The sequence below is a fragment of the Aquila chrysaetos genome, chromosome 20, assembly GCF_900496995.4.
Source record: "Aquila chrysaetos chrysaetos chromosome 20, bAquChr1.4, whole genome shotgun sequence".
NCBI classification, from domain to species: domain Eukaryota; kingdom Metazoa; phylum Chordata; class Aves; order Accipitriformes; family Accipitridae; genus Aquila; species Aquila chrysaetos.
In genome coordinates this window covers 16,930,828-16,956,215 of record NC_044023.1, presented here as the reverse complement: position 1 = coordinate 16,956,215, position 25,388 = coordinate 16,930,828, and the positions used below count along the sequence as shown (strand labels likewise).

The 25,388-nt window shown below is 46.8% G+C and overlaps 1 protein-coding gene and 1 long non-coding RNA gene across 7 annotated transcripts in view; one reads left to right on the top strand and one right to left on the bottom strand.

The window, feature by feature from the left end:
- The window catches only part of ADAMTS9 (ADAM metallopeptidase with thrombospondin type 1 motif 9), an 87,198-nt gene that overhangs the window by 43,735 nt on the left and 18,075 nt on the right, over nt 1-25,388 (top strand). For 3 of the 4 annotated variants that reach the window (XR_003927700.1, XM_030043758.1, XM_030043761.1), the window contains 7 exons: nt 1,795-1,899; nt 2,045-2,212; nt 2,408-2,692; nt 3,343-3,504; nt 4,117-4,293; nt 18,123-18,290; nt 23,485-23,658. Coding sequence is in view for 3 of the 4 variants with exons in the window: in XM_030043758.1 (XP_029899618.1) it covers nt 1,795-1,899; nt 2,045-2,212; nt 2,408-2,692; nt 3,343-3,504; nt 4,117-4,293; nt 18,123-18,290; nt 23,485-23,658 (1,239 nt within the window). In the remaining variant the exon portion in view is untranslated. The remainder of the gene's footprint in view (nt 1-1,794; nt 1,900-2,044; nt 2,213-2,407; nt 2,693-3,342; nt 3,505-4,116; nt 4,294-18,122; nt 18,291-23,484; nt 23,659-25,388) is intronic. The other variant, XM_030043759.1, reaches the window with a different exon arrangement.
- Nucleotides 7,189-23,578, bottom strand: LOC115353809. Of its 3 annotated transcripts, none has more exons than XR_003927705.2 (5): nt 23,466-23,578; nt 17,422-17,529; nt 16,203-16,253; nt 14,954-15,303; nt 7,189-9,150 (listed from the first exon to the last, which is right to left on the bottom strand). It is a non-coding gene; the product is annotated as an uncharacterized LOC115353809 (long non-coding RNA). The 3 variants fall into 3 exon arrangements; XR_003927704.2 differs by lacking the exon at nt 23,466-23,578 and adding an exon at nt 21,537-22,061; XR_003927706.2 differs by lacking the exon at nt 23,466-23,578 and adding an exon at nt 18,216-18,329.

Sequence of the window (25,388 nt, the reverse complement as noted above, 5' to 3'; positions counted from 1 at the left end):
TCCTGCTGTCCTATCTCCATCTTTTGCCAGCGTGCGTACGGAGGCATCCAGGCTGCAGCTTCAGGGGATGACTTGCTGCAGCAAAGGTTTGCCCTGAATGCAGTGTCTTGGTCTGCTGTATGGCTGTTGGAAAGGTGCAGCACAGCACCCTGTTTTGGTAGAAGTGGGACAGAGAAGCTGTATTCCGGGAGTTCCCATCCCGAGCCTCTCCATGTGGTTAACCTTACACTCTGAAGCAGCAGATTGCCAAAAAGGCAACGGACGACCTGTTATGAGGGCATCAAGACTTCGTGGGGTAAAGATTACCTTTGCTTATGGTTTTTATCCATGGAGCTCTAGTCATAGGATGGGATGCGCGAGGGGCTGTCCAGATTCAGAGCTAACGCTGGTCTCTAAGAGCTCGTGAGCTAAAGAAGCAGCAGTAGATGAATACAGTACGACAACCAGAGACCAGAAGGATAAGATGGCACAGTATTTACTAGCCTCAGAGGCTGGGGTCTGGACACAGCAGACTTGCGTGGGGTCTGGGGTTCCTGGCTGCAGTCTGGGCTCCCTTGGCTGCAGGACCGTTGCCGTGTGGTACAAATGACAGCTAGGGGCCATCATTTCTTGTCTGCTGCACGTGCCAGTGTCGCGTATGTGCCAGCTACAGTTCCAGATGCATACCCCCGGCCGGATAAATTGAGAAATGTTGCACACCCTTTGCAAATGTGCTGAAGAGGCTTTCTATGCTGTGTTCGCTGGTACTTGGAAGCAAAGGTGTAAATTCCCATTTCAAGCAGAAGACGTGTCCAGGGTGTCTGAAGGAGTTGAATAAAACAGAACGTTACCATCTGTCTGTCATCTAGGAGAGTCGTAGTGCTGATGCCCTGCCCAGCTTCAGTCTTGCATGACTTCACAGAGTTTAACTAAGGCCACAACATTTAGAGAAGGGCTGTTTTTCCCATGTATGGAGATCAATTGCACTATAGTCAAGGGGTAACAAACCCGCTTGTCATCAGCCGTCATTTGGCATGCACATCTCCAATGTAAGTAAAATCATAGCAATGCGGAAATCATTTCTGCCATTTGTCAAGAGCCGCTCTCTTCCCTCGCAGTGACGATCAGTATTAATTTCATTTTTGGCAATGACTACTTGTAGGCTCATGGAGGAAAGTCATGGCTATTCATCACTTCTGTCGCCAGACCTCCCAGGAGGTCCACACAGGACCAGAGTCCTCCTTAAGGCACTGTACCAAGGCTGAGCAGAATGACATGCCTGTCCCCAAAACCTTGCATGCTTAGTGTGTGGTGAAGATCAGCACGTGGATATAGGTGGTCTGGTGAGCTGCAGGGAATCAAAGGGGTGCAATCGGCTCAGCAGCGTAACCTTTATGAAGTAGGCTGCAGGCCTCGTGCTGAAGGAAGCGAGCTTTGAAGGGAGATGAAGTTGCTGCTTTGCAGATGTGTGTTCGTACCAGAGCTCTCGTAATGAACTTCCATATTTTGCCTCACAAACATCTGGTTTTAATGCATGGAGATGGCACATGGTTATGGGAATCCCTTTTGTAGAGTTCCTCATAAGTCAAAAGTCCACTGAGGGTTCTGCATATGAAGCCCTCAGGGTATCGATACCAAGTTTTGCTGATTTGCCAAGAGGACGCAAGGAGAAAGCCTGCCAACATGCAAGCATGCAGGTCACAGATTTTCAGGACGTTGCGTGTTGTTCATAATTACATTGAAGAGGAGGTGGTTTAACTGAAACATCTGCAAATTCTTTATTTCCCTCTTTTCCCTCATGTATTTCGTGTACAGGACTGTGAAATAGCAGCATGTCCTCCCCATCCAAATAGTCCCGAAACCAAGAGATCCATATCAGGCATTCACAGGACACAGTGGAGATTTGGATCCTGGACACCGGTAAGCGTGTGTCGTAATACTTTCAGGATTATTTTGCAGTAGACTACATGATAGTTTTAAGTGCATTTGACCAACTTTTCATTCCAAAGGCCTTGTAATATATGTCAGGAAACTTTCTAGTGGAGTGCTTGTTGCTCTTCCCTAGTGTTCTGCAACGTGTGGGAAGGGTACCCGGATGAGATACGTCAGCTGTCGGGATGACCAGGGCTCGGTGGCCGACGAGTCAGCTTGTTTCCACCTCCCGAAGCCGTCAGCCACAGAAATGTGCACCGTGACGCCGTGCGGGCAGTGGAAGCCCTTGGAGTGGAGCTCTGTAAGCATCACGCTGCCTCTTGCAGAAGAGCCTTATAGACCTCATTGCTGGAAATGCGTTTCGTTAATCTGTCACACTTGCCCTTTTCTAAGTGGGGAGTTCAAGGTTTTCTGCTGTTCATTATTAGCAATAGCTGTCTGTCTGATTTTCAAAGCTGGAAATGTGACTGTGTCTCCTTTTCCCACTGTAATGCAGTGCTCGGTGACTTGTGGTCAAGGTAAGGCAACGCGACAAGTGATCTGCATCAATTACAGTGACCAGCTGGTGGATAGGAGTGAGTGCGATCCAGACGACCTCCCTGCCACCGAGCAAGACTGCTCCATGTCTCCTTGTCATCCAAACAGCCACGACTACGGCAGGCCCATCCACCCTTTCCTCTATCCGGATCATCGCCTGAAACTGCACCCTGGAGGCAGCCCAAACCGAAACCGTGCCCATATACCGGGAGGCAATCAGTGGAGGATTGGCCCCTGGGGTGCTGTAAGTGCCCTGATTTTCTTATTGCTGGGGTTTGGGTGTTTTTTTCTTTTTCCTGGGCTAATCCAGGCTTTTCTTAAAGTCACCATGCAGGGAAAAGAGAGATCCTTCTCCCTGCTGTCCGTTCACACGAGCAAGTGTTGCAGTAGGGCGCAGGCATCACTTCTCAGCCTCTCACCCCTCGTACCTCCAAGGTTCTCTAGGCAGAAAGCTGATGGCATCATTTTCCATGAGGCAAAGGCCAACCTCTGCTTCTTGGCCGTCTCCCGGGACATCTACAGCTGTGTGGAGCTGTTGCCAAAGCACAGCAGAGCCTTAATGCCAGCTCCTCTCACCCCAACCAGTTTGCAGTGCTTTATCACGGAAGTCCCTAAAGGGAATTAAGCGCAAATGGGATGTCAAACACTGCATTCATTAAAGGCAGTGGGATTACTCACCTGCTTAAAACTAGGCTCTTGTTTATTTTCTTTGCTTAGTCAGCACCTAAGTCATTGGACTGCTATTAGTAATAGCTGGGGTTTGAAGTTAATAATGCCTGTTAGCTGTATTAAATTTCTAGCGGTGCATTCCCACGGTTCAAGGCACTGGGAAGGAGCTGGGAATGCAAAATTATTCCTGGACTCAACGAAGCCGCGGGCAATTGTGTCTTCCAGTGCTCTAGCACGTGTGCGGGGGGGTTCCAGCGGCGGGTCGTGGTGTGCCAAGATGAAAACGGATACACCGCAAATAACTGCGATGAGAAAAGCAAACCCATGGAGCAGAGATCGTGCGAATCTGGCCCCTGTCCTCAGTGGGCTTATGGCAACTGGGGAGAGGTGAGTGCACCATTCATCCTGGGCTCCCTGCCCAGGGGAAGGCTTTCATTAGCGGGTAGCTGAAAAATGGGAGAAGAGGGGGATATGGCGGTGGCATTTATTAGAAAGATTGGAGCATGTAAGGCAGCCTCTGATAAATGAGTGAACCCTAGCAACTGCTTGGTGGTGTTTTCCTTTCCGTTCGTGATGGGAAAATTTTCTTCCCAGGCAAAAGCAAATTCTACAAAAATCGAGAGGTGGTTTTTTTTTTTTTTTTTTTTTCTTTTTAAGAGAAGTCTAGTTTAACTGAAGGCCCTTTTTCTTTAATAAAAACACTGCTCCCTTCTGAAAATTCATCTGAGGTGAACAATTAGAGACATAAACCTCCAGTATCACGTTGGGTCTGGCAACATCATTGTGGAGCAGCATGAACAGCTTTGGGAAGAGAGAAGCTGAAGGAGCTGATGCCCCATCGGAGGCTCATGCAGCATTTGGGGGGGGATTTGGCCGGAGTGGGTTGGTTGGGAACAGAAACAGCCGTCGGGTCTCGAGAGGTGCTAGTGCTTCGAGCAACCGGTTGGCAGTATTTTCGCTGCCCAGACGGTCATTGCTCTGTCCTCTGCTGACTTCCAGTGCACGAAGCCATGCGGGGCAGGGACAAGAACACGGCTGGTGGTGTGCCAGCGCCCTAATGGAGAAAGGTTTACGGATCTGAGCTGTGAAATCCTTGACAAGCCACCGGACAGAGAGCAGTGCAATGTGCAAGACTGTCCTAGAGATGCTGCCTGGAGCGCTGGTCCTTGGAGCTCGGTACGACCATAAACTCTTTCTCTTTGTGAACCGTTTTGTGGATATCCCGTAACAACAGATTTAATTTGCTTCAAACCAAGGTGCTAATGCTTCGTGTCTTAAAACTGCACTTAATGAGGATTATTGACAATATATTCAGAATAACATCTGTTCAGGAAGGGCTTACATTAGGGGAGCTCAAGTCCTTTAATTTAAAAGGCACTTTCTGCTAAGTAGCCACCTTTGTCCATTTTATTACACTGTGTGAGCGCTGTGCATTATGAGTCTTGGTTCTGACTGAGTTCTTTGCATATGGATTTAAACCTGGCATTTAAGCAGTACATTTCCATGAAGTTAAATTGTTCTGATACTTAAAGGTAATACTGCACTGTGCACCTACTGGCTTACCAGTTGTGCGTTCTCTGCCAAAAGCAAGATGACGGGGGAAAACGTGTACTAAATTGCATCAACTCCCAAGCATGTACAAGTGTGTATAGATGTGTGTGCGTGTCCCTACCTGCCCCCACACACAGCTATATAGAAACAGGTGTGCATTCACACCCGTGCTCTATTTCTGTTCCTGTGTATATATACTAGAGCGTGCTGTACTGTGCAAAGGCACCTGTAAGCTATTCTCGTGCATCTCTCTCGTTCTGGAGAGTTATTGTCTGGCCTGATCTCCAGCTGCCGCTCTAGATATCATTAAGTCAGTAAGGGATCAGCAAGGTGGTGGAAGGCTTAAAGCCCTGGGAGTTTTCTCATAACAAAATAGTGTTTGGAGCAGAGGTGCCTTACGCTGCTCCTTTGCCGCTGGAGGAGTCTGCTACAGAGATGCTCTTGTGAGGGCACAGCAGCCCTGAACCGCAGGGCTGGGATGCTATTTCGGGTCCCGCAGCTTTGAAATCCTCCCTGCCCAGAGCAGCACCTTCTGCTCGGCGCGGAGCCCTGGCGCGCCAAGGCGAGCGCTGCCTGGGGCGCTTCTGGCGCGCTGGAAACCACGGACCTGCCAGTTTTGGAGTGGCCTTCAAACAAATGTCAACCTTTATTGTGTATTTTGTTTTAAAAGTATTTGAAGAAGATTTAAAAAAAAAAAAAAATTAATCTGACTCAAAAGCACTTTATAGGAAAAGAAAAAAAGAGGCCTGTTTGTAATGTATTGGACTTCCTTAATTGTCACGGTTTGAAAAGTCGTCTTGCTAAAACGTAACCGCACTCGCGTTTCTGCGGGTGCTTTCAGTAACGTGGATGCCTTCAGTAACGCTCCTCAATATTTTTATCATACCTCAGTGAGTTATGCAATAGCCATAAAACTGCTGAACTGGTGTTTATACGGTGCTTCACCAGTACAAGGGACAGTGATATGAAATATTTCATTTGAGGTGCTAATGGATCACTTGTACGCTGATATAGTTGGTGCTAAAAATGAGCGAGGTGAGCTAAGCAGAGCTAGCAACGCGTGCGGTGGCTTCCCCGCAGAATTACCGGCTGGGCGTTGCTGCCAACCTTTGTTACCTGTGCTGGACCATTTGCAAGAACCCAAGGTGGGACAGAGTTGTGTTGCATTTTGGTGTCGCTCAGCGTTCAGCCTCTTCACAGCTATTCAGGAACAGGCTCCAGGGCTGCGTCTGCTCCTCTTTGTTGGAAATGCAGGGTGCAGTCCTGTATTTTGGTTTCGGGTTGGGTGGTTTTTTTTTTCACCCAGGAAAAATACCCTTGACTCTACTAAGTTGTATTAACCTCGGTGGGTTGTCCTTGCTCAGTCTCCTGGGGGCGGGTGGGATGTGGGGCAAACAGGCAGAGGGCAGGGGCATCCTATCCTGCCTGCGGCATCTCCTCCGTGGGTGACGGGGCTGCAGAGCTGAGCCCCAGTCGTTGCCGCAAAGTGACTTGATTTTTCTTTTTTTAGTCTTATTACCAAGGTGTCCTTTGGCTCTGATGTAGGGGACCCCAGAGCTGTTTGAAGACTGAATTGTTATCTATGGGGTCAACAGGGCTTCATGTCCCTCCTGCAAAATACTCCACATGTATGTCTACCTCGTGCTACTACTGTAGGTAGTAACGTCCAAACTTTTTTTCTTTAGTGTGGTATCGCCTGGATTTGCTTTAGCTCTGTCATTGGTTGCAAACATCATTCTGTAGCTGTACAGACTTCATCTGTTGGGATGGAGTGTCACTACCATATTTTTTTGGTCACTTTTGAAACAAGAGTATAGTATTAGCTGAAACTTTTCAGCAGTATGGATTTATGTATTTATGTAAAAGTGTATTTATTTTTCCAATATTGTTATTTAATTTTATATAAATATTGCATACATTTACAATGTTTAATGTTAATGTTGAACAGTGAAAATTAAAGACAAGTAGAATGTAATCATAAATGAATTTGTATAATGATTTCTTGAGTCTTTCGCTAAATTAAGATCATATACTTAGTTTTGGTAACTTGTACTAAATTTTCTGAAATGGTACTGCAGTGTTCCATCTCTTGACTCACTTTTCTTTTACTTGCTTTGTTCTCCAACAGAAACTGTCATTTTCAATAATTAAACAAACACAGTTAAAAGCGTATGAATTACAAAGTTTGGATAACTAATTTCTTGCAAGCATCTGATTGGCTTAGCTTTACTCGAGTTTCAGTGAAATTAGTACTATAAAATACATACAAATTAAAGCAGAGAGAGTCTGAAGAGTCCAACTCACAGTCCTCAGGCGAAATTCCACTGGGATTTTATACAGTAAACAAGTGATTTTATCTGGCTGGTTAAATCCAGGTTTTAAAGACATAATTAAATGAATAAACAGATTCTGTATGTAAATGATAATTTTTTAACAGGAGTCTGGTGAGATGCCTTGTCATTATAATGTACGTTCAAAGAGGACTAAGAGGAGGTGACACTTTTATTTCCGTGCTTATTTAAGAACATGTATTTAAACACTGCGGAACTGTACGCCGTGTGATAGACCTGACCTTTTTATTAAAATAATGCTTTAGAAAACATGCAGAGACTGTCACCAGGATGCAGAGAGTGTGTTTTCTCCTCTGAATGCCTTATGGTATGAACACAGATCTCCATACATGCTCTCGAATACCGAGAGGAAATCTCACCATGTTCTCCAGAACGAGGGAGATATTCACAGGGAGTATTGCCCATCGCTTCACTTAAAACCTGAGGCTGAATCCACTTCTCTCGGAGCAGATCTGCTCCTTGCAACGATCTCTGTGAAATTTGGAGTTTACCGTAATATCCAACTGTATCCTGATACAATTTATGAATAATGTTGAATTAACTTGTCGTGGGCTTCTCATTCTTTCCAAGTTAGGAAATGAGCACAGATAAGGTAAAACAATTATATCTCACAGCACCCTATCCTGGTTCAGTCGGGTGAGTCATTTGAGCTTTGCGGCACTGGGACAGTAATTATTTGACTTTGATTTGTGGAAAATGAGCAGGTGGGTTTGGGGATTTTTTGGTTGGTTGGTTTTTCCCGGAAAGTATTATAATCTTAACAGTAATCTGCTTTGTCAAGTACTTATCGCTTTTGGGTATCAAAAGTTCTAGCTGCTAATGCAATGGTTGCGTAGCTCTTAGTGCCTGCAAAAGGGCAGTCTGTGCTTCCCACCTCCTTATCGAATAGGCAGAAACGCTGGTATCTTAATCTTTGAGGGCCTTTTGATCTAACAATGAAGAATTGGAAGCTTGGCGAAAAATAATTAGAATATTAGCTGGCTAAGCTCCAAGCTCTGTTACTATCAACATGAATTCAGGCCTGGGTTAGGACACCATTGCTGTATCCCCTTAGCTGGAAGCTGGTGGCATTGACGGCTTTGCGGGGCTCCTCGGCTGCACGCAGGGACGTGGGTAGCGGCAAAGGGGCTCTGGACTTGGTGGGAAGCGGGAGGGCTACCTGGCCAACGCCTGTGTCAGGGAGCCGGCGCTCGGGAGTTTTAATCTTAGAATTGCTGTCAGTGGAAAGTTCAGGTTATTTGTATTTAATTCTGTCAAAGCCCCAACACGTTGTTTACAAAATACCTTGCCCACAAAGCTGGCTGAAAATAGACTGTTCAACAGCAGTATTCTCCACGACGTTGTTCTGGTAACATTCTTAGCAGGCAGGATGTCAGCTCTTGCTAAGGCAGAAGTGATAACCAGGGGCAGATTTGGTTGCAAGTGTTTATAACTCTACTGTTCTCTTACTCTCTTCTGCAGAAAATGAATTTGCTGTGACAGCAGCATTACTGAGCTGCTGCATGATTCCTTACACATGTTTTGCAATAACAAAGCCATCCTTGAAGATGAAATGATAGGCACGCTGAACTCTCCAGTCACTCAGTGATTCACGTTGCTTTTTCTGTCCTTCATTCATATGATGATGGTTTAGGCTCTGAGACTGCGACAGCAAGTCTGTATTTCTCTGTAGTGCCAGGTATTATCGGAAAACTAATAAAAACAGTCCTACCCCGAGAGATTGTGGGGGAAGGACAAATGTTGCCGCAGCAGAGGAAGGCTGCACGTACAGTCCCAGCACCCATAACCCAGGCAGAGGGATGCACTGGGTGGCTTTAGAAAAACAGGTAGAAATAGATGCCTTAGTGAAGATTGAATAAAGCTGATCCAGGCCAAAATGAGAACTTGGTAGCCTATGCATATCCCCAGCTATCTGTCTGAAGCTGTCTCCGTCTCAGAGCTGTTTACTGTACGCTTAGGCTGGCCCACCAAGGCTGCTGTCCCTTGGGTTCCTGGCTGTCTCCCCTTTGGGATCAGTCAGACCGCCTGACTCCAGGGATTCCCAGTTCGGTGTGCTGATGAAAGGCAAGTAGTTGTCTGCTTTGGTTCCCCAGTCAGAAAAAGGCCTTTGACAGTGCAGACCTCTTTGCTTCTGTTTAAAAGAACAAAGCAGACCCATTTCAGCCCTTCCCTGTACTCCCTGCTGTGTGTCACCAGTCCAGAGCATCCCACCGCCAGTGCCCAGCTTCAGCCACCCTCCAAAACTGCTCATCCCTGGGTGACAGCTGGGGAGGGCAGAGCCGTGCCAGCCGTCTTACCATCCACATATTCACTGCCTCGTGCCCTTCTCAGAGCTCATCTCAGAGGGTAAATGCAGTTGGGGTTTTTGTTTGAAGAGTTTCAGCCTGTTGCTCCTCTGGGGCAGCCGTGATGGATGCTCGTGCAGCTCTTTCCTCAGCTCAGTACCCACCGTCCCTGCCGAGGCTTAGAGCCACAGCTGGTGGCTCCAAGCTGGTTACAGGTGCATGAAGCCAGTGGTACCCAGCTGTCTGGTAGAGGAACATCACTTTATTCCTCTCTCGCTAGTCTAAAATCTCCGATTTTTATTTTCCTTTCCATTTTTGTTGTTTGCTTATCATCACCATCTTTCATTGCTACTTCTGTTTCTCCTTAAATAAGGAGAACTATATAGGTATACTTTTGCTATTGGTTCTGCTGTCTCCTGTTTGCTAGTGTTGATGCTCCAAGAGCAGGATAACAGCCATCGAAGCCCGTCTGCTACGCCGCAGGTGAGGGACCACCCTGTGGCACCGTGTGCTTAACGCTGAGCCTGCACTTAAGTGCTTTCCTGGATCGACTCCTCGCAGGACTGATTTCCTGCAACTCAGTGCTCAGCTTTTGCAATCCACACTCCTCCCTTGCAGGCACCTGTTAGTCTTTGCACCCGTTGCGATCTGACCTGGTGGTTAAATCTAGTGTCTTTTAGTCTGATGGAGAAGGAAAAGGACTGGGCAGCAGTGTCCCCTCTAACCTCCCTAATTCCCTGGGAAGTAGCAGGGTAATGAGCTGCAGAGAATGGCCAGTCTCGTCTGCTCTCCTTTGACAGCCTCTTCTATTGCCACTGCCAGGACAGATGTGAGCTGGACCAGTGGTTAGACTCAGGAAGGTTATTTTCTTGTATCTAGGAACTCTTCTCTTCCCCCTACTCCCAGATGATGCATCTTTCCCAAGTTCCTCACTGCACCTTCCCACTCGGAGCAGGTAACTCTATTAGTACTCACTGACGTTTCTTACCGTGCACAGTCCAACCCATGCTTCTGTCCTAACTTACTGTAAAATACTTGCCTTTCTCCTCCCAAAGAAGTACAGTGGCTGTTTGGCTGCATTTGGTGTGCCTTCCGTGGTTGCCTTTCTATGCCTCCCCTCTTACACATTTTCTCAATGAGATGGTCATTCTCTAGGCTGTGTACAGCTGGCCTGAACTCGTACAAGTGGTGGCACTGCTGTTCAGCGATGACTGGCTTCAGCTTTTGTGTCATGGGTGGCCCATCCATGGCTGCTGACTTCATAAAGTCTGCAGACCTCCTATACAGGTACATATGCGCACGCTCGCACACCCGGGAGAAATGAAGCAATAAGTAAGAGGGCAATTGCTGGGAATATTTGTCTCTCAAAGCACTGGCTTTGAGTGCAGTAATTGAAATATGCATTAGACTGCAGGAGACACATTAGAGCAGTGACACGCTTTCAGGGATGAGCTGTGAAGTTCAGCATCTTCAAGCAGATCCCTGAGCTGGGCGTTCGGAAGTCTGCACGCGTTTCTGCCCATACTCCAGGTTCACACTGTATACCCCAAACTGCAACAATTGCTGTTGCTCAGATCCTAGGCATTGTAGCATTTAGAAACAAGGATGTGTGATGATGAGGGACACTAAGCACAAAGACATTTACTGTGTTTCTAACTTTCCTGGTGAGTGATTTGTGAAGTCATTAAGGAAAAATGATGTAGTCAGTCTTGTTCCAAAGGCACTTAATGCTCTATTCATGTTTTAATTTTTACTAGCTCACATGGGAGGCGAGTGAGCCAGCAGCATGGATGAAAATCTGTCTGATGCCCAAGACCGTATGCAGGCTGACAGTATTTGATCCCTAGTGCATTAATCCGAGATTTTCTTTATAAAACCTGGGAGCAGGAAACCTCCCAACACTCCTGCAAACTCCTGGTGCGATGCATGTCTGTGAAATAAGGCTGACGTTCCTTTGCAAGCTCTTTACTTTGTGTTTCACTCCATCCGACACGGAGAAGTCCTGGTTTTGATTGGGACTTCTAAATGGCGTTATAATACAACCGTTCACTAAAAATATGAAGTGTCAGTTAGCCTAGGCTGCTTGCTGCTTCAATTGCTACTCTCCTAAAAGTGCCACAGCATGGAAAATAGGCTTCATCAGTGCCTTCCACATTCCATTATACCGGCGTCCTTGGGTAGCTCACACATCTTCTCCTAATTTGAGGAAATGCCATCTAACACCTCCCTCCCTCCCTGGAGAGACCTGCCAGTGGCTATTTAGGGGCTTTTGCTTGTTTGTTGTTCAAGTTAGATAGCTTGGAGCAGGGCAGGGACATAGCTTTTAAGGCAGCTGTGTGTGTTCTGAGCCCTGCTGATTTCTGTACGTGGGGAAGCCTTTGTATGGGATGTGACAGCAGGGCAAGTGAAAGGGGGGGAGAAGGTGCTACTTACTAGCTGGATGCTGTAGAAGAGGAGATGCGTGGCTTCTCCTCCTGCTGCAGTTACCTGCTTTTCTCCCGTGTATCATGTGAGGTTTCCCAGCTCAGGGAAATTACTGTATTGACTTCAGAGCTCAGGCCCTTAAATCTTGTAGGTGTTAAAGAGCGCAAGAGCATCCTTTCCTCTGGGCAATCTGTGCCGCTGAAGGAACGGGCTCCAGACACACCAGCCTCTTCCCTCTGCTGCAGTAAGACATCAAGTTGGACCCTTTTCTTTGAGAAATTTTCTTTTTTGCCTTTTTTTCTTTTAACCTGTTACGAGACATCATCTGAGGTCACTCACCAGTCTCTGCGGCTTGGTTTGGCAGCAGGAAGGTGAAGGTTTAGTGAATTGTTTTATTTCTGCCTTTTGCAAATAATCACTTGGGAAAATCTGTGCCTCTGCTGCAGAGCTGAGCAGTGCAGCGGGAGGACGGAGACCCCACATGCACTGAGCCGGCATGGATGTTCTCTCTCCGCCCGTGCCTGGGGCGAGGAATGCTCCTGGGGACAGCGGGGCAAAGCCTGCTCTTGGGCACACCAAGGGCTGCCCTCCGACTCCACGAGGGCTCCTTGGGACGTTTCCAGAGGGGTTCTGGGCAATGCTCACCAACATACTTGGACTACACACTCCAAAATCCCTAATGGTCGTGTCTTTTTTTCAATCCTCCCATTCCTCTGGGGAGTCAGCACGGATTAAGTGTCTCTAAAGCCTCTTTTAAACTGCAGTGCAATGCTTTGGTGTGTTTTGCTCAGGTCTCTGGTCCAGTTGCCCTCCCTTGAATGTAGAGACCACTCTTCCCTTTTAAATGTACAAAAATCAGATATATTTTCTGGCCTTGTACCAGCTAAAATCACCATGACCACACACTCTTGGCAGCCGTGCGCATTAAGGTACGGCTCCCTCTTACAGTTTTGCAGGAAAGGAAAGCCTGGCTGGGTGAATCCTGCCCCGCACTCCGTGTTCCCACCCGCAGGCATGGACTTCTCACCGTGCCGATGCAGCCAGGTGTGAGACCGTGCTAAAACGGATCGGTGGAAGGAACAGGATTTCAAAGCGGCAAGAAATATTTCCTAAATATCTCCTAAAGTGCCGCAGCTGCTGGAGAAACCATAGCATGGAGCTGCGCCCTTGGTTTAAGCCTTGTTGCTTGTCTCACTGAAGCCAAGAGAGTTACCTGCTAAGATACCTTGCTGTGTTGTGAGGCTAATTAAGTTAGTTTGGATGCCACAGAGCCTCTGTTGCTGGATAATTCACAAAGGCTCAGGCATTTTAAGACTTCTAGTGAAGGTTCAGCTGGCAAGTAACGATCCAGGCTTTCCTCGGTGGTGTGTCTTCTGATGTCCCTTGTGCTCGAGAGACTTCATAGCTACAGAAGTCACAGTGCTGTGATTTCAGCATCTGATAGCAGCAGTGTAAGTTATAGTAAGAGCTGATGTAGACTATAAGGATGCTGAAATGTAACTATGAGGATGCATGGTTGGGCTTTTCTCGTAGCTGGAGAAGTTTGCTGACATCCAGGAGCAGAGCCCCCCACGGAAAGGGGATGTAAAGCATTGTAAGGCTCTGTCATTTTTCTGCTTTATTTCATCCAGCACATGTTTCAGCTCAGATTGTTGGAAAGGATGAACGAGGGCTTACTTACGAGCGCTTACTTTCCATATAATCCTTAATGTGTGGAAATCTAAACCTACAAGGCTTGATTTTAATTTCCTCCAAGAAGTTGCTCCTGGCAGAATCTGCCATTTTTAGACATTTTTAGTCTAATTCTTCCCAGCCCCCAGCCCTGCCCTTGGTGAGCTATCAGAGCATACCTATCTTTGGGAATTCATTTGGTGATCACCGCAGCTTGCATTCATTATCTCAAATACCTCCCAAATCGTCGGCTGATGCATGGGGGGCCTGGAAAAGTGGTCTGACAGCATTTTCTGAAACTTTTCACTTTGGGGAGAGAATGTGCCCAGGTTCTTTCTGGTGGTTTGCTTTTGTGCCCCGTGTTAAGCTGCCCCTTCAATGCACAAAGTTAAGGAGAAGCGGAGCAGCTCCCTTTCTTCTTGACTTCTCTGTGCTGCCTCTTCACCAAGATTTGCTCATTTGTGCCCAGGGCTGTTGAGTCCTTTTGGTGCCAGACAGACCTCGCTCCTAGCCCCCAGCCTGGCAGCATGAGCTCCCAGTGCAGAAGAGCAGGTCACCCACAGAAGGGACACAACCTGGGCCCAACCGGCCAGAAATTTTGTACAAATTTTTAAGAGCTTTTGGGGTACATATTCAGGTTTTTTGTTGGTTTTTTTTTTTTTTCCTGCTACCAGCCCAGTGAATCAAGTAGCAGCCTTTCTATTTTACCGAGGTCTTAATGAACAAGATGTCCAATCATCTTCCAAAATATCAGAATAGGAAACGCAGCAAGGGTTAGTTTAAAGCAATTTGCACGTACTTGGTAAAACAGAATGATCTTCATCATTCCTGAACTCTGAAACAGAAAACAAATTTTTGTGGAAACAAAAACACAAGCTTGCCACTGCGCTAGAGCAGAGTGATGCATTGCAGGAGAGATTTAGCATCGTGTTGTGACCTTTCTGGAAACAGTTGTCGAAATATTCTTGTCATCTTTATTTAAACTTTTTTCTTGCATTTAGTTAAACTAGGCAGTTTTATTTGAAAAAAATCAGCAGCATGCCAATCCCTGCTTCTTGGCATGTTAACAAAACTAATCATGCAATAAACATAAAACCATTAAATCTGTGCTCAAATGCTTTGATCCTAATGCTTTTAGGAAAGTGCTTTTGTTCTTATTCTCCATGTAAAGCACTAGGTGTGACTGCAGTGGTTTTAGGAGATAATAGAGGTTATAACAAGAGGAACGTTTACAAGAGTCTTTAGTGTGATGGCTATAGCTGATTTTTTGAAATAGTATTTCTCTATTATTTTATGTGCCACAATCATCTTGGGTTATTTAAGAAACAACACAACATGTTGTTTTCCCACCATCCTCCGTGCCTGGCTGTCCTCCCGGGTTCACCCAGGGGTGCTGTTTGCTGCCGTGCCTCAATCACAGGCTGGAAACGGCATTTCAGAGCAACGTTCTCCCACATTTGAGTGGAGGCAGAGGCAGGCTGACCATGGGCATGCCCAAGTGCACATGATCCTCGACTCTAGCAAGCTGGTTAGTGTAAAAAGTCAATACAGTACCTTGGCTACTACTTCAGGGCTGGATCCAGAGGCAATTAAAACCAGTAGAAGTCCTTCTGTTGACTGCAAAGAGCCTTGGATGAGGCTGCTATTCCACTGAGACCCACCTGTCCATCCCCAGTACTTGGAAGTATTCTCTATGGGGATGGGGGATAGGAAAGAAATTTAAAAAAAAAAAAAAAAGAGAAATATGAAAGGAGTGGTTTTGTCTGTGATATTCAAATGTTTTAAGGAAGGCAAGGTCAAAGCTTACCTCACTATGGTACTGGTATTGTTAGGTACCGTAAGCAGGCGGCAGCGTTTGCAGCGATGAAGAGTCCTGCTAATGAAATGCAACGTTTCTCCAGGGTCTGAAATAAATGATGAGGCTGATGGCAGTAGCTAGGTGTATTGCTTCCCTAAGTCATATGGCATTGAGATGAAGCCCACTATTAAATTATTTGCTGCATGTGGCTCACATATGCTTAAAATCTACGTACCAAATGAAAGTTGGAAATACCTGAGAGGAATTAGAAGGCAGTTATGAAGTAGACTCGTTGCAAAGGAATTTTCAGTCTCTGATACTTGGTTACATTAGATTATTCAACCTCTTTTCTGTCAGTGCAAATGAGATCATAACTCACGTGTACATGAAAGCAAACGGGTGGTTTAGATGTAAAAATGCACAGCCGCCTAACTTTGATTTATATTAAAGACAGACACAGAAATCGTTAATTCCAGCATCTTGGGAATTACATTGAAGTATTAACAAAATTAGGCAAATTATGCCTCAATCTCTGAGTGCACCAAGGTATGCATGCAGTCTTGTTGTTTCATCATGGGCTGGCAAGATAAATGTCAGAATCGGGCTCCATGCCAAAGTTAAGCAATTTGTAGAAGGGGGATAATAATTTTGGAAATTACTAGCACCATATTATTTGTGAGATCAAATATTTATCGACCAACTTCAGGTCCCCAGAAACATGCTTGTGTTGTTGCACAATGTGGGTATTCTTCCTTTAGAATAAGTAGCGGATCCAATGTATTTTTTAAATTGGAGAGATGTGCAAGGCTGTACCGGCTTGGGATGTGGGGCAAGAGAGAGCGCTGATCAAGTCAGTGAATCTACTCTTTAGCTTTGACTGTCACAGTAAAGTGGCATCGACCTGCATGGAGAGCGCTTACGGAGAAGCACTTGAATTTTCACTAAAGCATCAGTGTTGGTATTTAGTCCAAAGATAGTAAATGGATGAAAGTATTAGAAGCTTACAACTGGGTTTGGTAGGATTTGACATTCCTTCTTGCTGCTGACGTTCATTGCCTAGGGAGAGACATAGAGAGAATGAAAAAATGAGCTTCTGATGAAATTTGAAAGCTTATAAAAATAGGATAACATTAACTCAATCTTTTTCCTATTGATATTAAAGAAAAAAAGTGAAGTTTAGGAATCTGGGTAACTCGTGAAAGTCTTATTTTAGAACAAGGGACAGCATTTCCTCTGTTTCTCAGTGCAAAGTTGAATGTTACTCGCTGGGGGTTTTGGCCTATCTTGAAATTGGAGCTGGGCTCAGGAAAATTCAAGAGGCGGCCATCCCTGCTGCAGGCTCGTCTGGCTTCCCTGCCTCTCTAGGAGGAGCATCATTAATGGCCCTTAAACCCTCTTGATCACAAGGGACTCAGCTACCTTTTGTCAATCTGTAAAGGTCTTGCAGCAGGAAAACAGCCTTTTTCAGAACACTGCTTATGCAAGCTTTTAAGCAGCAACGTCTGATCTTAGGAGTTACATCCAATTCTCTCCACCTTGGTCTGAACTTTTCTATTTTGGAGCATATTACTGCTCTCTCGCTGGTTCTTTTTGTACCTCTTAACACAATAGGGACCGAATGAGTTGGAAGTAGTGCTGTAATTTAAAATAAGCACAGCTGTCAATGCATATGCCGATTTCTATTCTAATGGATCTTCCAGAATTGCTACATATATAAATTGTAGTTTTTTAGGTTTGAAATGTTTTCATAGACTGGGAAGAGCTTGGGCTGTAATTTATTTCTTAGGAAATATACTGATGGAGTGGCTCCGAAATGAAGGAAGAAGCCTCATCTCTGCATGTTTGGGGCATTCTGAAAAGAAAGCAGAACATTTTATATTGAGAGATGGTTGAACCAGGGTGTTTGTGCTCAAGGATTAAACCAGGATGCTTGTGACATAGCATGTAATGACTTGCATAACATGTAATGAAGAAATTGAAGCTGAGTCTCTGGGTGCATCATGCTGAGTAAGAGGCTTGTTCTACACGAAACTGTCATATTAAATTCTTGTCGCGATTCCAGACCCCTTTGATTCCTAAGTCTTTTGGAGGAGACTAATCTGAAATCAAAGTGAAGTTGCTTGGGGTTTGCATGCCAGAAGTGGTCACGTTTGAAAAAGTTCAGTGAACCTGCAGAAGGAGGTTGAAATTAGTTGCTTCGCTACAAAGCTTACAGCTAACATACCTGCTGATCTGCTTTTTGCTTTGATTCTTCAGGCTCTGCCTTCTTGCCACCTTCTAAGTTGTTTTCAAAATGCATAAATCTTAAGGATGAGCATGTCCTGGTTTCAGTCTGTTTAGTAAAAAAAAAAAAAAAGTAAATCAGTCTACGCTGGTAAAGCAAACAGGAGCTTTAATACAGAGGACATGGAAAGTCTGCATTTTTCTCTTCTGCCTTGCCCTTTGTGCAGTTATTTCCCTCTGTAAAGGTGTATATCACACTTTACTCTCCTGATTTACCAACATTTGACCTCCCTTTGTGCCTAGGTAAATGGAAATGGTTCCTTTCAAGTTCTTCGAAGTAGATACTGAGGGCTCCTGTCTTGATCCCTGTAAAATGACTCTGCTCCTTTGAAACCACTGGAGCAATGCCAGGAATCCAGCCTGTTATCCCTGCTGAATGTCAGCTGCTTTCTTTAATTTGATGCTGGCATTTTGGGGGGCTGTGACCAAGAATATCATGCAATATTAAGTGCAAATGGAAGCATTTCCAGTGGTTCAATTCTGCCCTTCCGTATCCCCTCCAGCTTTGTGTAGGGTGCCGGGGACCGGGGGATGTGCTTTTTGGTCCAGTTAAAAGAAAATGCCCTGGGTAGCAATGGCCTGTGTATAACCGTGTAGATGGCCCTGTGTGAAAGCTGATCTGTTGTTACTTTATATTTACAGTGTTCTGTCTCCTGTGGAAGGGGCCAAAAGCACCGCAGTGTGTACTGTTTGTCAAAGGAAGGGAGGCATGTAGAAGAAGATTATTGCAAGCACCTTGCTAAGCCCAATGTGCAAAAGAAATGCAGAGGGGGCAGATGTCCGAAGTGGAAAGCAGGAGATTGGGGACAGGTGAGACGTGTTGTGTACCCTTCTGCACCCTTTGATATTCTTCCTCTGTCAAATTGGTTGGAAGCTGGTTTTCCCATCACTTCTGTCCTCTTGAATTTTTCACGGGTAAAAGTTTGGGGCCAGATCCTCAGGTGGTGTAAAACAGTGTAGCTTCATGGACAGGAGTGGAGCAGCAGCTGAAAACATGGCAACTTGCTTTTAGTGTCTATCTGAAAGCAAATTCCTTGTTGTGTATTTTAAGTTTCTGCTAGAAAAGGCATCAGTATATAATATTAAAGAGAATCTACTGTTTATTCGTGTTTTTAATATCATTATTATTTAAAGATGTCACATCCCGAGCAAAATCTTCCTTAGTTTTGAGAAATCTGAAACTAATTTTATTATCAGCTTCCTGGGAAAGCCTAAAGAATAATCAGAGCTGTTCATTAAAAATGCTTTTCACTACCTTTTGTTTCTTAACAAGCTCATCGCTTGATTTTGCTTCATTAAAAAGTCAGACACTGATGCATAGAGCAGAGGCTGCTGGAAGTGTGAAAGTGCTTGAAGTTACTAAGCATCTTGTTTGCTGAAAGCATACCTTGAATCCTTGTTTTCCTGAAAATAATGTCATTGTCATCCCCTTGAATCTGCTGCATCACATTTTTGTTTCTGAACCTCGCTTTCCCCTCTACCTCATTAGGGTGCTAATCGGCAGAATTATTGAAAATCCCAGACTAAATGAACTGTTAACTTATAAAACATCATGTTCTCTTGTGGTCTGTCTTCCAAATTAAGGTACAAAACACCAGTTCTCGCTGTATGCAAGTTCCCTGAAAGATAAACCGTTAACACTGCTACAGGCACACATGAAAATGTTAGGACTAGAACAGCATACTGTTGTTTAATGTCGACTATTAAAAAAGACAATAAACCCATTGAAGTTCTATGATTGTTTTCAGACTTGTATTTTTTTTTAATGCTTACCTTTATATTCATAGGATAGGAGTCTTTGCCATTACGTGTGTAAAAGACCAAGTGTGCATTCACCATGGAAGTTCAGTTACTGAGGTCTGGGTCCTTCACCCAAGGCATGGCTGGGAGCACCCAGGTAGCCCTGCGTAGCCGTGTGAAATGCACGGTACTGCTCCCATATTGGAAATTAAGTCAATATGATTACCTTTATTACCTGCAGGACCAAAACCTCGATTTTATACAGAAGCTAGACTGAAAAGAAACACGAGGCCATTAGATAGTCTTGTCATATCTGATTTGCATTTTATTTAAAGTGACTGTTCCTGAAAGCAATTTTTTACAGCTAATAATTGTAAACATAATAATGTAATGGTCTGTCGATTGCGTTAAAATACACTGATGTTAATTGATAGAAGTGTTTTAAAATTTCCAACATTCCACTGCATGATCAGAGTTAATTTTATGCAAGTGGAGAAAGAAACTCAAGTTAATAGGAGGATGAGGTGATTTATGGCCTGAGGTAATCTCTTGTGACTAGGCAATTAAGGAATATTTGTATGCTAATGATAAGGCTAAGAACAGGCAGGCATTTCTAGGGGTAGCTCCTCAGCCCGTGTCCCTGATGCTGTAGGTGCTCAGCCAGCCGGTATCTTGCTTGGGGAAAAAATAAAGGGGTAGAAACACTCATTCTGCAATATCAAACTGGGCTTTTTAAAGCCAGATGAAATGCTCTGACATGGCTTCCTTGTGTCCAGATCCTCACTTGTGCTGACAGCGTTTCTTTGCCTCCGACAGATGAAGAGTTGGGGCTGTCAGAAGTTTGGAGCACCAGCCTTGGCCATCCCTGCGAGATGTGTGCACGGCTGTGCAAAAGATTTAATGCCTTAGAGCCGAGGTAGATTTAGGTGCTGAACTTCTCATAAAGGCTATGAAACAGGCAGGGGTTTGGCATTCTGAATACCCAGTAGATCAGGATCTAAATGGGCACGGAAACTCCGTGTCACCTTCCCCATCACCGGTGCCACTGTTGAAAATAGGAGCCGTGATCAGTTTGCACTTAGATACTATCAAAAAAAGCTTTCTGAAGGTCTAATTGCCTCTGAAAGATAATCCCAAAGCTAAGCTGCTGTGAGCTGGCTGCCTTTTGTCCTGGGTAAACCAGCAAAAGTCTGCGTGAGAAATAAGGCAAGGTTTTCCCGTAGAAGTGCATCTTCCTTGTCGCAATACATGTGCAGGACCTGTTGTATGTACCTTTAGGGGTTTTCTTTCCTTCCTTCCTTCCTTCCTTCCTTCTGGGAAAAGGAATGATTCAAAAAAATCAGGATTAAAAAAAAAATACAGGAATGGTTAAAAATTAATCCCAGTCAGCAGTTGGCTAAGCTGGTGCTCTGCTCCCAGGTTTTTTTCTCTCTGGACGTTTTGTATTCAGAGGCTGGGTTAATTCTTTTCTAGATTGTTATGAATCCACTTTCCTGTAGCAAAGCATGTTTAATATATCCGTAATAATCAGAAGGGAAGAAAAAAGGCTTTTTCGCCAAGTTTTAAATGTGCTTGTGTCTGCACTGAAATGCCAGATTTAACGTGTTTGCATCTCCTAAGCTGTATCAATTATGGTCATTTACCTTTCACTTAGCAAAAATACCAATATTTATTCTACTGTCTGATATTTACATATTTCAGCTACAGGCTGAAATCCAGCCCTGTCTAAAAACACAGGTAGAGCTTCCCTATAGGCACGCTGGCACTCGGCAGTTTGGTGATGGACAGTGGAGAAAGGAGCACTCCTGGGAAAACGTATAGACTCCATTGAAAAGACAAACGGGCTGCCTGGCTCGTGGCATCCCGTAGGGGAATATATAAGTACAGCAAAAGTTGGCTGCCCCTAAACTGAATATCTTCTGGGAGCGTCAGCCAGCTGTATTCCCCAAGATAGACACAGGTTGGCTGACCAGTATTCTGGATTAAAATAGCCAGGATGAAAGTGGTGTTAAAACCCACCTTCTCTTGCCTCTGTAATAGGGCATAATGGCGTTATTTCGAAGCCAGCCATAAATCGAGCCAGAGCCACAGCAATACTGATGCTGCAGCAGGCAGCGGGAGCAAGCACCCCGCAGGAGGAGATGCCTCAATCCCCCGCGAAAACTCCCGTGACCCCAACTCACCAACTTTTGCCCAAGCCGGGTGCAGCCATTGCCCCCTCCTCATCAGGACCCCGTGCTCTGGCAGCAGCAATACCCTGCTGTGGCCGGGTCAGCCCCACCGCAGCCCCCCCCGTGCTCCCAGGGCTGGGCTCACCTGCGGCTTCGTCTTTTCGGGTGGGGGCCACGCCGGTATTCCTTCCTCCTGGGCTGTGGCTGGATCGCACTGCGGCTGCCCTGCGTGTCTGGCCCCCGAGTGCGCTTAGGAAGCTTGTTCAGCCAAGAAGAGCCTCCCCTACGTGCACTCTCGCAGTTAGCCCCAGGGAAAGCTCTTTGCTTGCTCGCTCGCTTGCAGGAAGGGGGTTCAAATCGCTTCCAGGGGACGGTCCGGGACGCAGCAGCCCTGGCCTGGGGTCCTGGGGCGGCTCGCTCCCCCACTGCAAGTCCTGCCACCGATTCGATCGGGGCGCAGCGTTTATCCTCACGGGCTTACGCGGGGGCAAAATTTCACCCAGGCGCGCGGTGAAATGAGTCTACGGCTTTGCCCAGTGCCGTGCTTTGCCCTGCACAGCCAGGGACCAACCTCCCTCTCCCCAAATCTGCTCTGCCTGGGTGTCACACACAGCACAGCCCCGGCGTGACTTGCGCTCCCTTATCATAACGTACCCGGGCGTGTGCTTTTCAGGTGGGTGATAAATGCAAACCAAAAGGCGTTTTAGAGCACGGGATGCATCCTGGTGTATACGTTTCTCCAAGTTTGTGGCCATTATTCAGTTTAACCGTCCCCTATGGAATGCGTAGGACAAACAGCGCCGTTAATCACAGGGAGGCAGCGCAGCATATGGGCACCATTTGCATCACCAGTGACAGAAATCTCTCTGCTACTTTCAAAAGTTACACAAAAATACTCCCACCCTCTTACAAATATCTGAAGGCAGGCGAATATTGATAGTCAGCTTTTCTTTGGTCCTCTTGGCTTTATGGGGCATTTGGATAGTAAAGCAAACGGAGCATTATGGAGGAATACTCTGCAGAAGAGAGAATTGCTTCCCCGTTAGGCGCCCCTTAATTCCCTGCCTTAAGAAGGCTTGCTTTTATGGGTATTGCAATAATAGGTAGTAAACTTGTTTTCTTAGTTCCTGATGTATTAACTAAGGTTGCTTATATTAATTGTTAATTCAGCAAAAGGCTAATCATAATAGTTGTGGTTTAAATGCAAACCTTTGATTTTTACAGGCTTTCTTCTATAAATGCAAATTCTTTTTATTCCAAGTCTGTATCATATACTTTAAGATCTAGCAAGGAAGAATCCATACCAGAGGGACATTAAGTACTGCTAAACATATTACACTGAGCAGCCACAACAATAAGAAATGTTGCGTGAAAGAAAAAACAAGCTGTTAAAAGCATTGTAGTGTAGATAATAATTTGAAGATGCCTGAGAAACAGAGAAATTCAGGCTTTTCTTGCTGTGCCTAGGAGCACGGAGAAACGTGCCTGCTGTATAACAAAGGAAATGTGAAATGCAGTTAATTTAAAGACGACGTTTATTTTCACAAACTAACAGTATGCCCTGGCTTGTGTGCATGTGCACGTTTAGATGCATGCTGAAAGCAATCCCAGCTGTATCATACCTTTACCTCTCTATTGCTCCAGACTTTCTTCTATATAATTCAAGTTTGCTTTTCACTGAAGTCCACTCTAGTGACACTTGTGGCATTTGATATATTTTGAACTATTACTTTTTTGAGCCAAGCGCCCAGAGAAGTCCTATGCAGAGCCTCGCCGCCTCTGGCGTGTTGCGCTGATTTAGCAGCGCCGCTATCTCCAGAAAGTTTTGCGATAAAAACCCCGTCCGGGAAATCCTGACCTCCCTGAAGCCAACAGCAAAAATTCCCGCTGGCTTCAGCGGAGCAGGGATTTCAGCCCGTCTGCTCTGCCCTCGCAAAATTTTTCCCTCGTGCCACGCAAAAGCCTCACCTGGAAGCTGAAGCGTTAGAGCGTTGCCGTCGCCGCCGTTGAGCCCCGAGCGGAGGGCGAACCCCGGGACCGTACCGCGACGGCTGCGACGGGGACGGCCGCTCACCTTTTGTCCCTTCTTCTAGTGCTCGGTGTCCTGCGGCCAGGGCGTCCAGCGCCGCACCGTGCGCTGCCACGGCGGTACCCCGAAGGCAGCCGAGGAGGCAGAGTGTGACCCGGCCGGCCGGCCCCCTCCGCAGCGGGACTGTCACCTCCCCGAGTGCCCCACGCACCGCTGGGCGGCCGGCGAATGGCAAGCGGTAAGCGGGGGTCCCCCCCTTCGCCCTTCCCCGGGGTCACGTCGCTTGTGCTCTCAAGCGTGCGGCGTGGGATGATGCTGGAGATGGAGGGGGCTTGGAGGGGGGGGGGAGCTGCCGAGGCCAGAGATGGGTGCCGGAGGGCTGCGGTTTTGGGGTTGCAACCCGGGCTTGCCAAAAAAAAAAAAAAAAAAAAAATGCAGAGGAAACGCTCATGCGTGCTGGCTGGAAGGGGGAGCTGAGAAATACCTCTGTAGGGTTAATTTATTGCTTCGTGCTGCCCTTGTTTGGCCGGGACCTACGCAAATATTGAGCAGGTTTTGGGTAGGGCGGATTTGGGTCTGTTCCCAGAGGCTGAGCCCTGCCGCGCTGCTCTGGCAGTGACCCCCGTGCCTGTGGGTTTGAAGGAATTGGGGAACGTTGGCAATTCCCGCTTTCCTGCCCCGTTACCCCGGTTCCTTCTGACAGCTCTCTCCTTTCGCCGAGCTCCCGGTCCGTGCTTTTAGCCAAACCACGAGCAGCGCTGAGATAAGGTCTCCCACGGGAGACGGTGCTTTTCTGAGTGACCGGGATCGGTCCCCAGCAAAACCAGCCCCTTAGGCTGGAGCAGGAGATAAAGCTGCCGCTCCGGTGGTTCAGGGAGAAACTCCGACTCGCCTGCGGTGTGGGTGATGGGTGGGCCTGAGGGTGGTGGGTGGCAGGAGGACAAGGGGACCGCGGGCAGGAGGAAGGGGTCCGGGAGGAGCTCTCCCATGGGCTGCCCGCAGGGTGCCGTGGCAGGCTTCGATTGCCCAACAGGTTTGGGCGGAGAGAGTTCAGACCAGGCACCAAAATGATTGTTTTCATTCCGGTTTCATTCCATTCTTAGCCATCCCTGGCTAAATCCTGCCCCAGTTCTCCTCCATCCCTGCCCCGCTGTCCCAGGCTCTTCCCTGCGGTGCAGGGACTGCCAGCCTTGGAAACGGGAAAGGCGATGGAGCTGCCAGCTCCGGGGAGCCGACTCAGCGTCACACAGCCGGCGTGCAGAAGAGGCCATCGCTCCTATGGAGGGGATGTCCTCGTCACATAGGGAGAAGGGGATTGCCCGCTGTGGGGATGCGGGGGATGGAGAGGGGCAGAAGAACCCCCCCACACCAGGTACATCAGCCGCCCGGCAAAACCATTGCCGGCCCCGGTGGCAGGGCAGCGGGGGCTCGATCCTGAACCCTTTGGACAGCAAAGGTCTCACCGACTCTGGAGGTGCATGACCTGGTCACCCCGACACTTGCAGTGATCAATGCCGGGCAGCAGGAGAAATATTAATCAAACGGGGGCCCGGCTTTCGTTGGCACACAGACTCCTTTTATATTGCTCCTGTGTGGCCCGGGGAGGTCTTGAAGGGGGACAAAATTCGTCGAGGTGCCTTCCCCTGCTGAGCCCCTGGTGTAAATGCAAAACAGGGCCTCCTGCTCCGGTGTCAAAAGATGGGGAGGCACCGCCGGCTTCCTCCTCAAAGTCTTGGTGTGCGCAGACACTTCCAGAGCCTGCCTTTATTGTCAGTAAAAAAAAGAAAGAAAAAAAGAGGGGAGGATAGGAAAAGCATCTCACGTGTGCAGAGGCTGCGCAACTTTTCCGCTGCAGCAAGAAGAAATTCAAGGTTCAGGCAGCGTGTGCTTTCCTCTCATCTTGCCTTCCCCATGAGCTCCTTCTTGGCTCGTTACTGCATGGAGCATCCCAGTCTGCAGGCATTATCT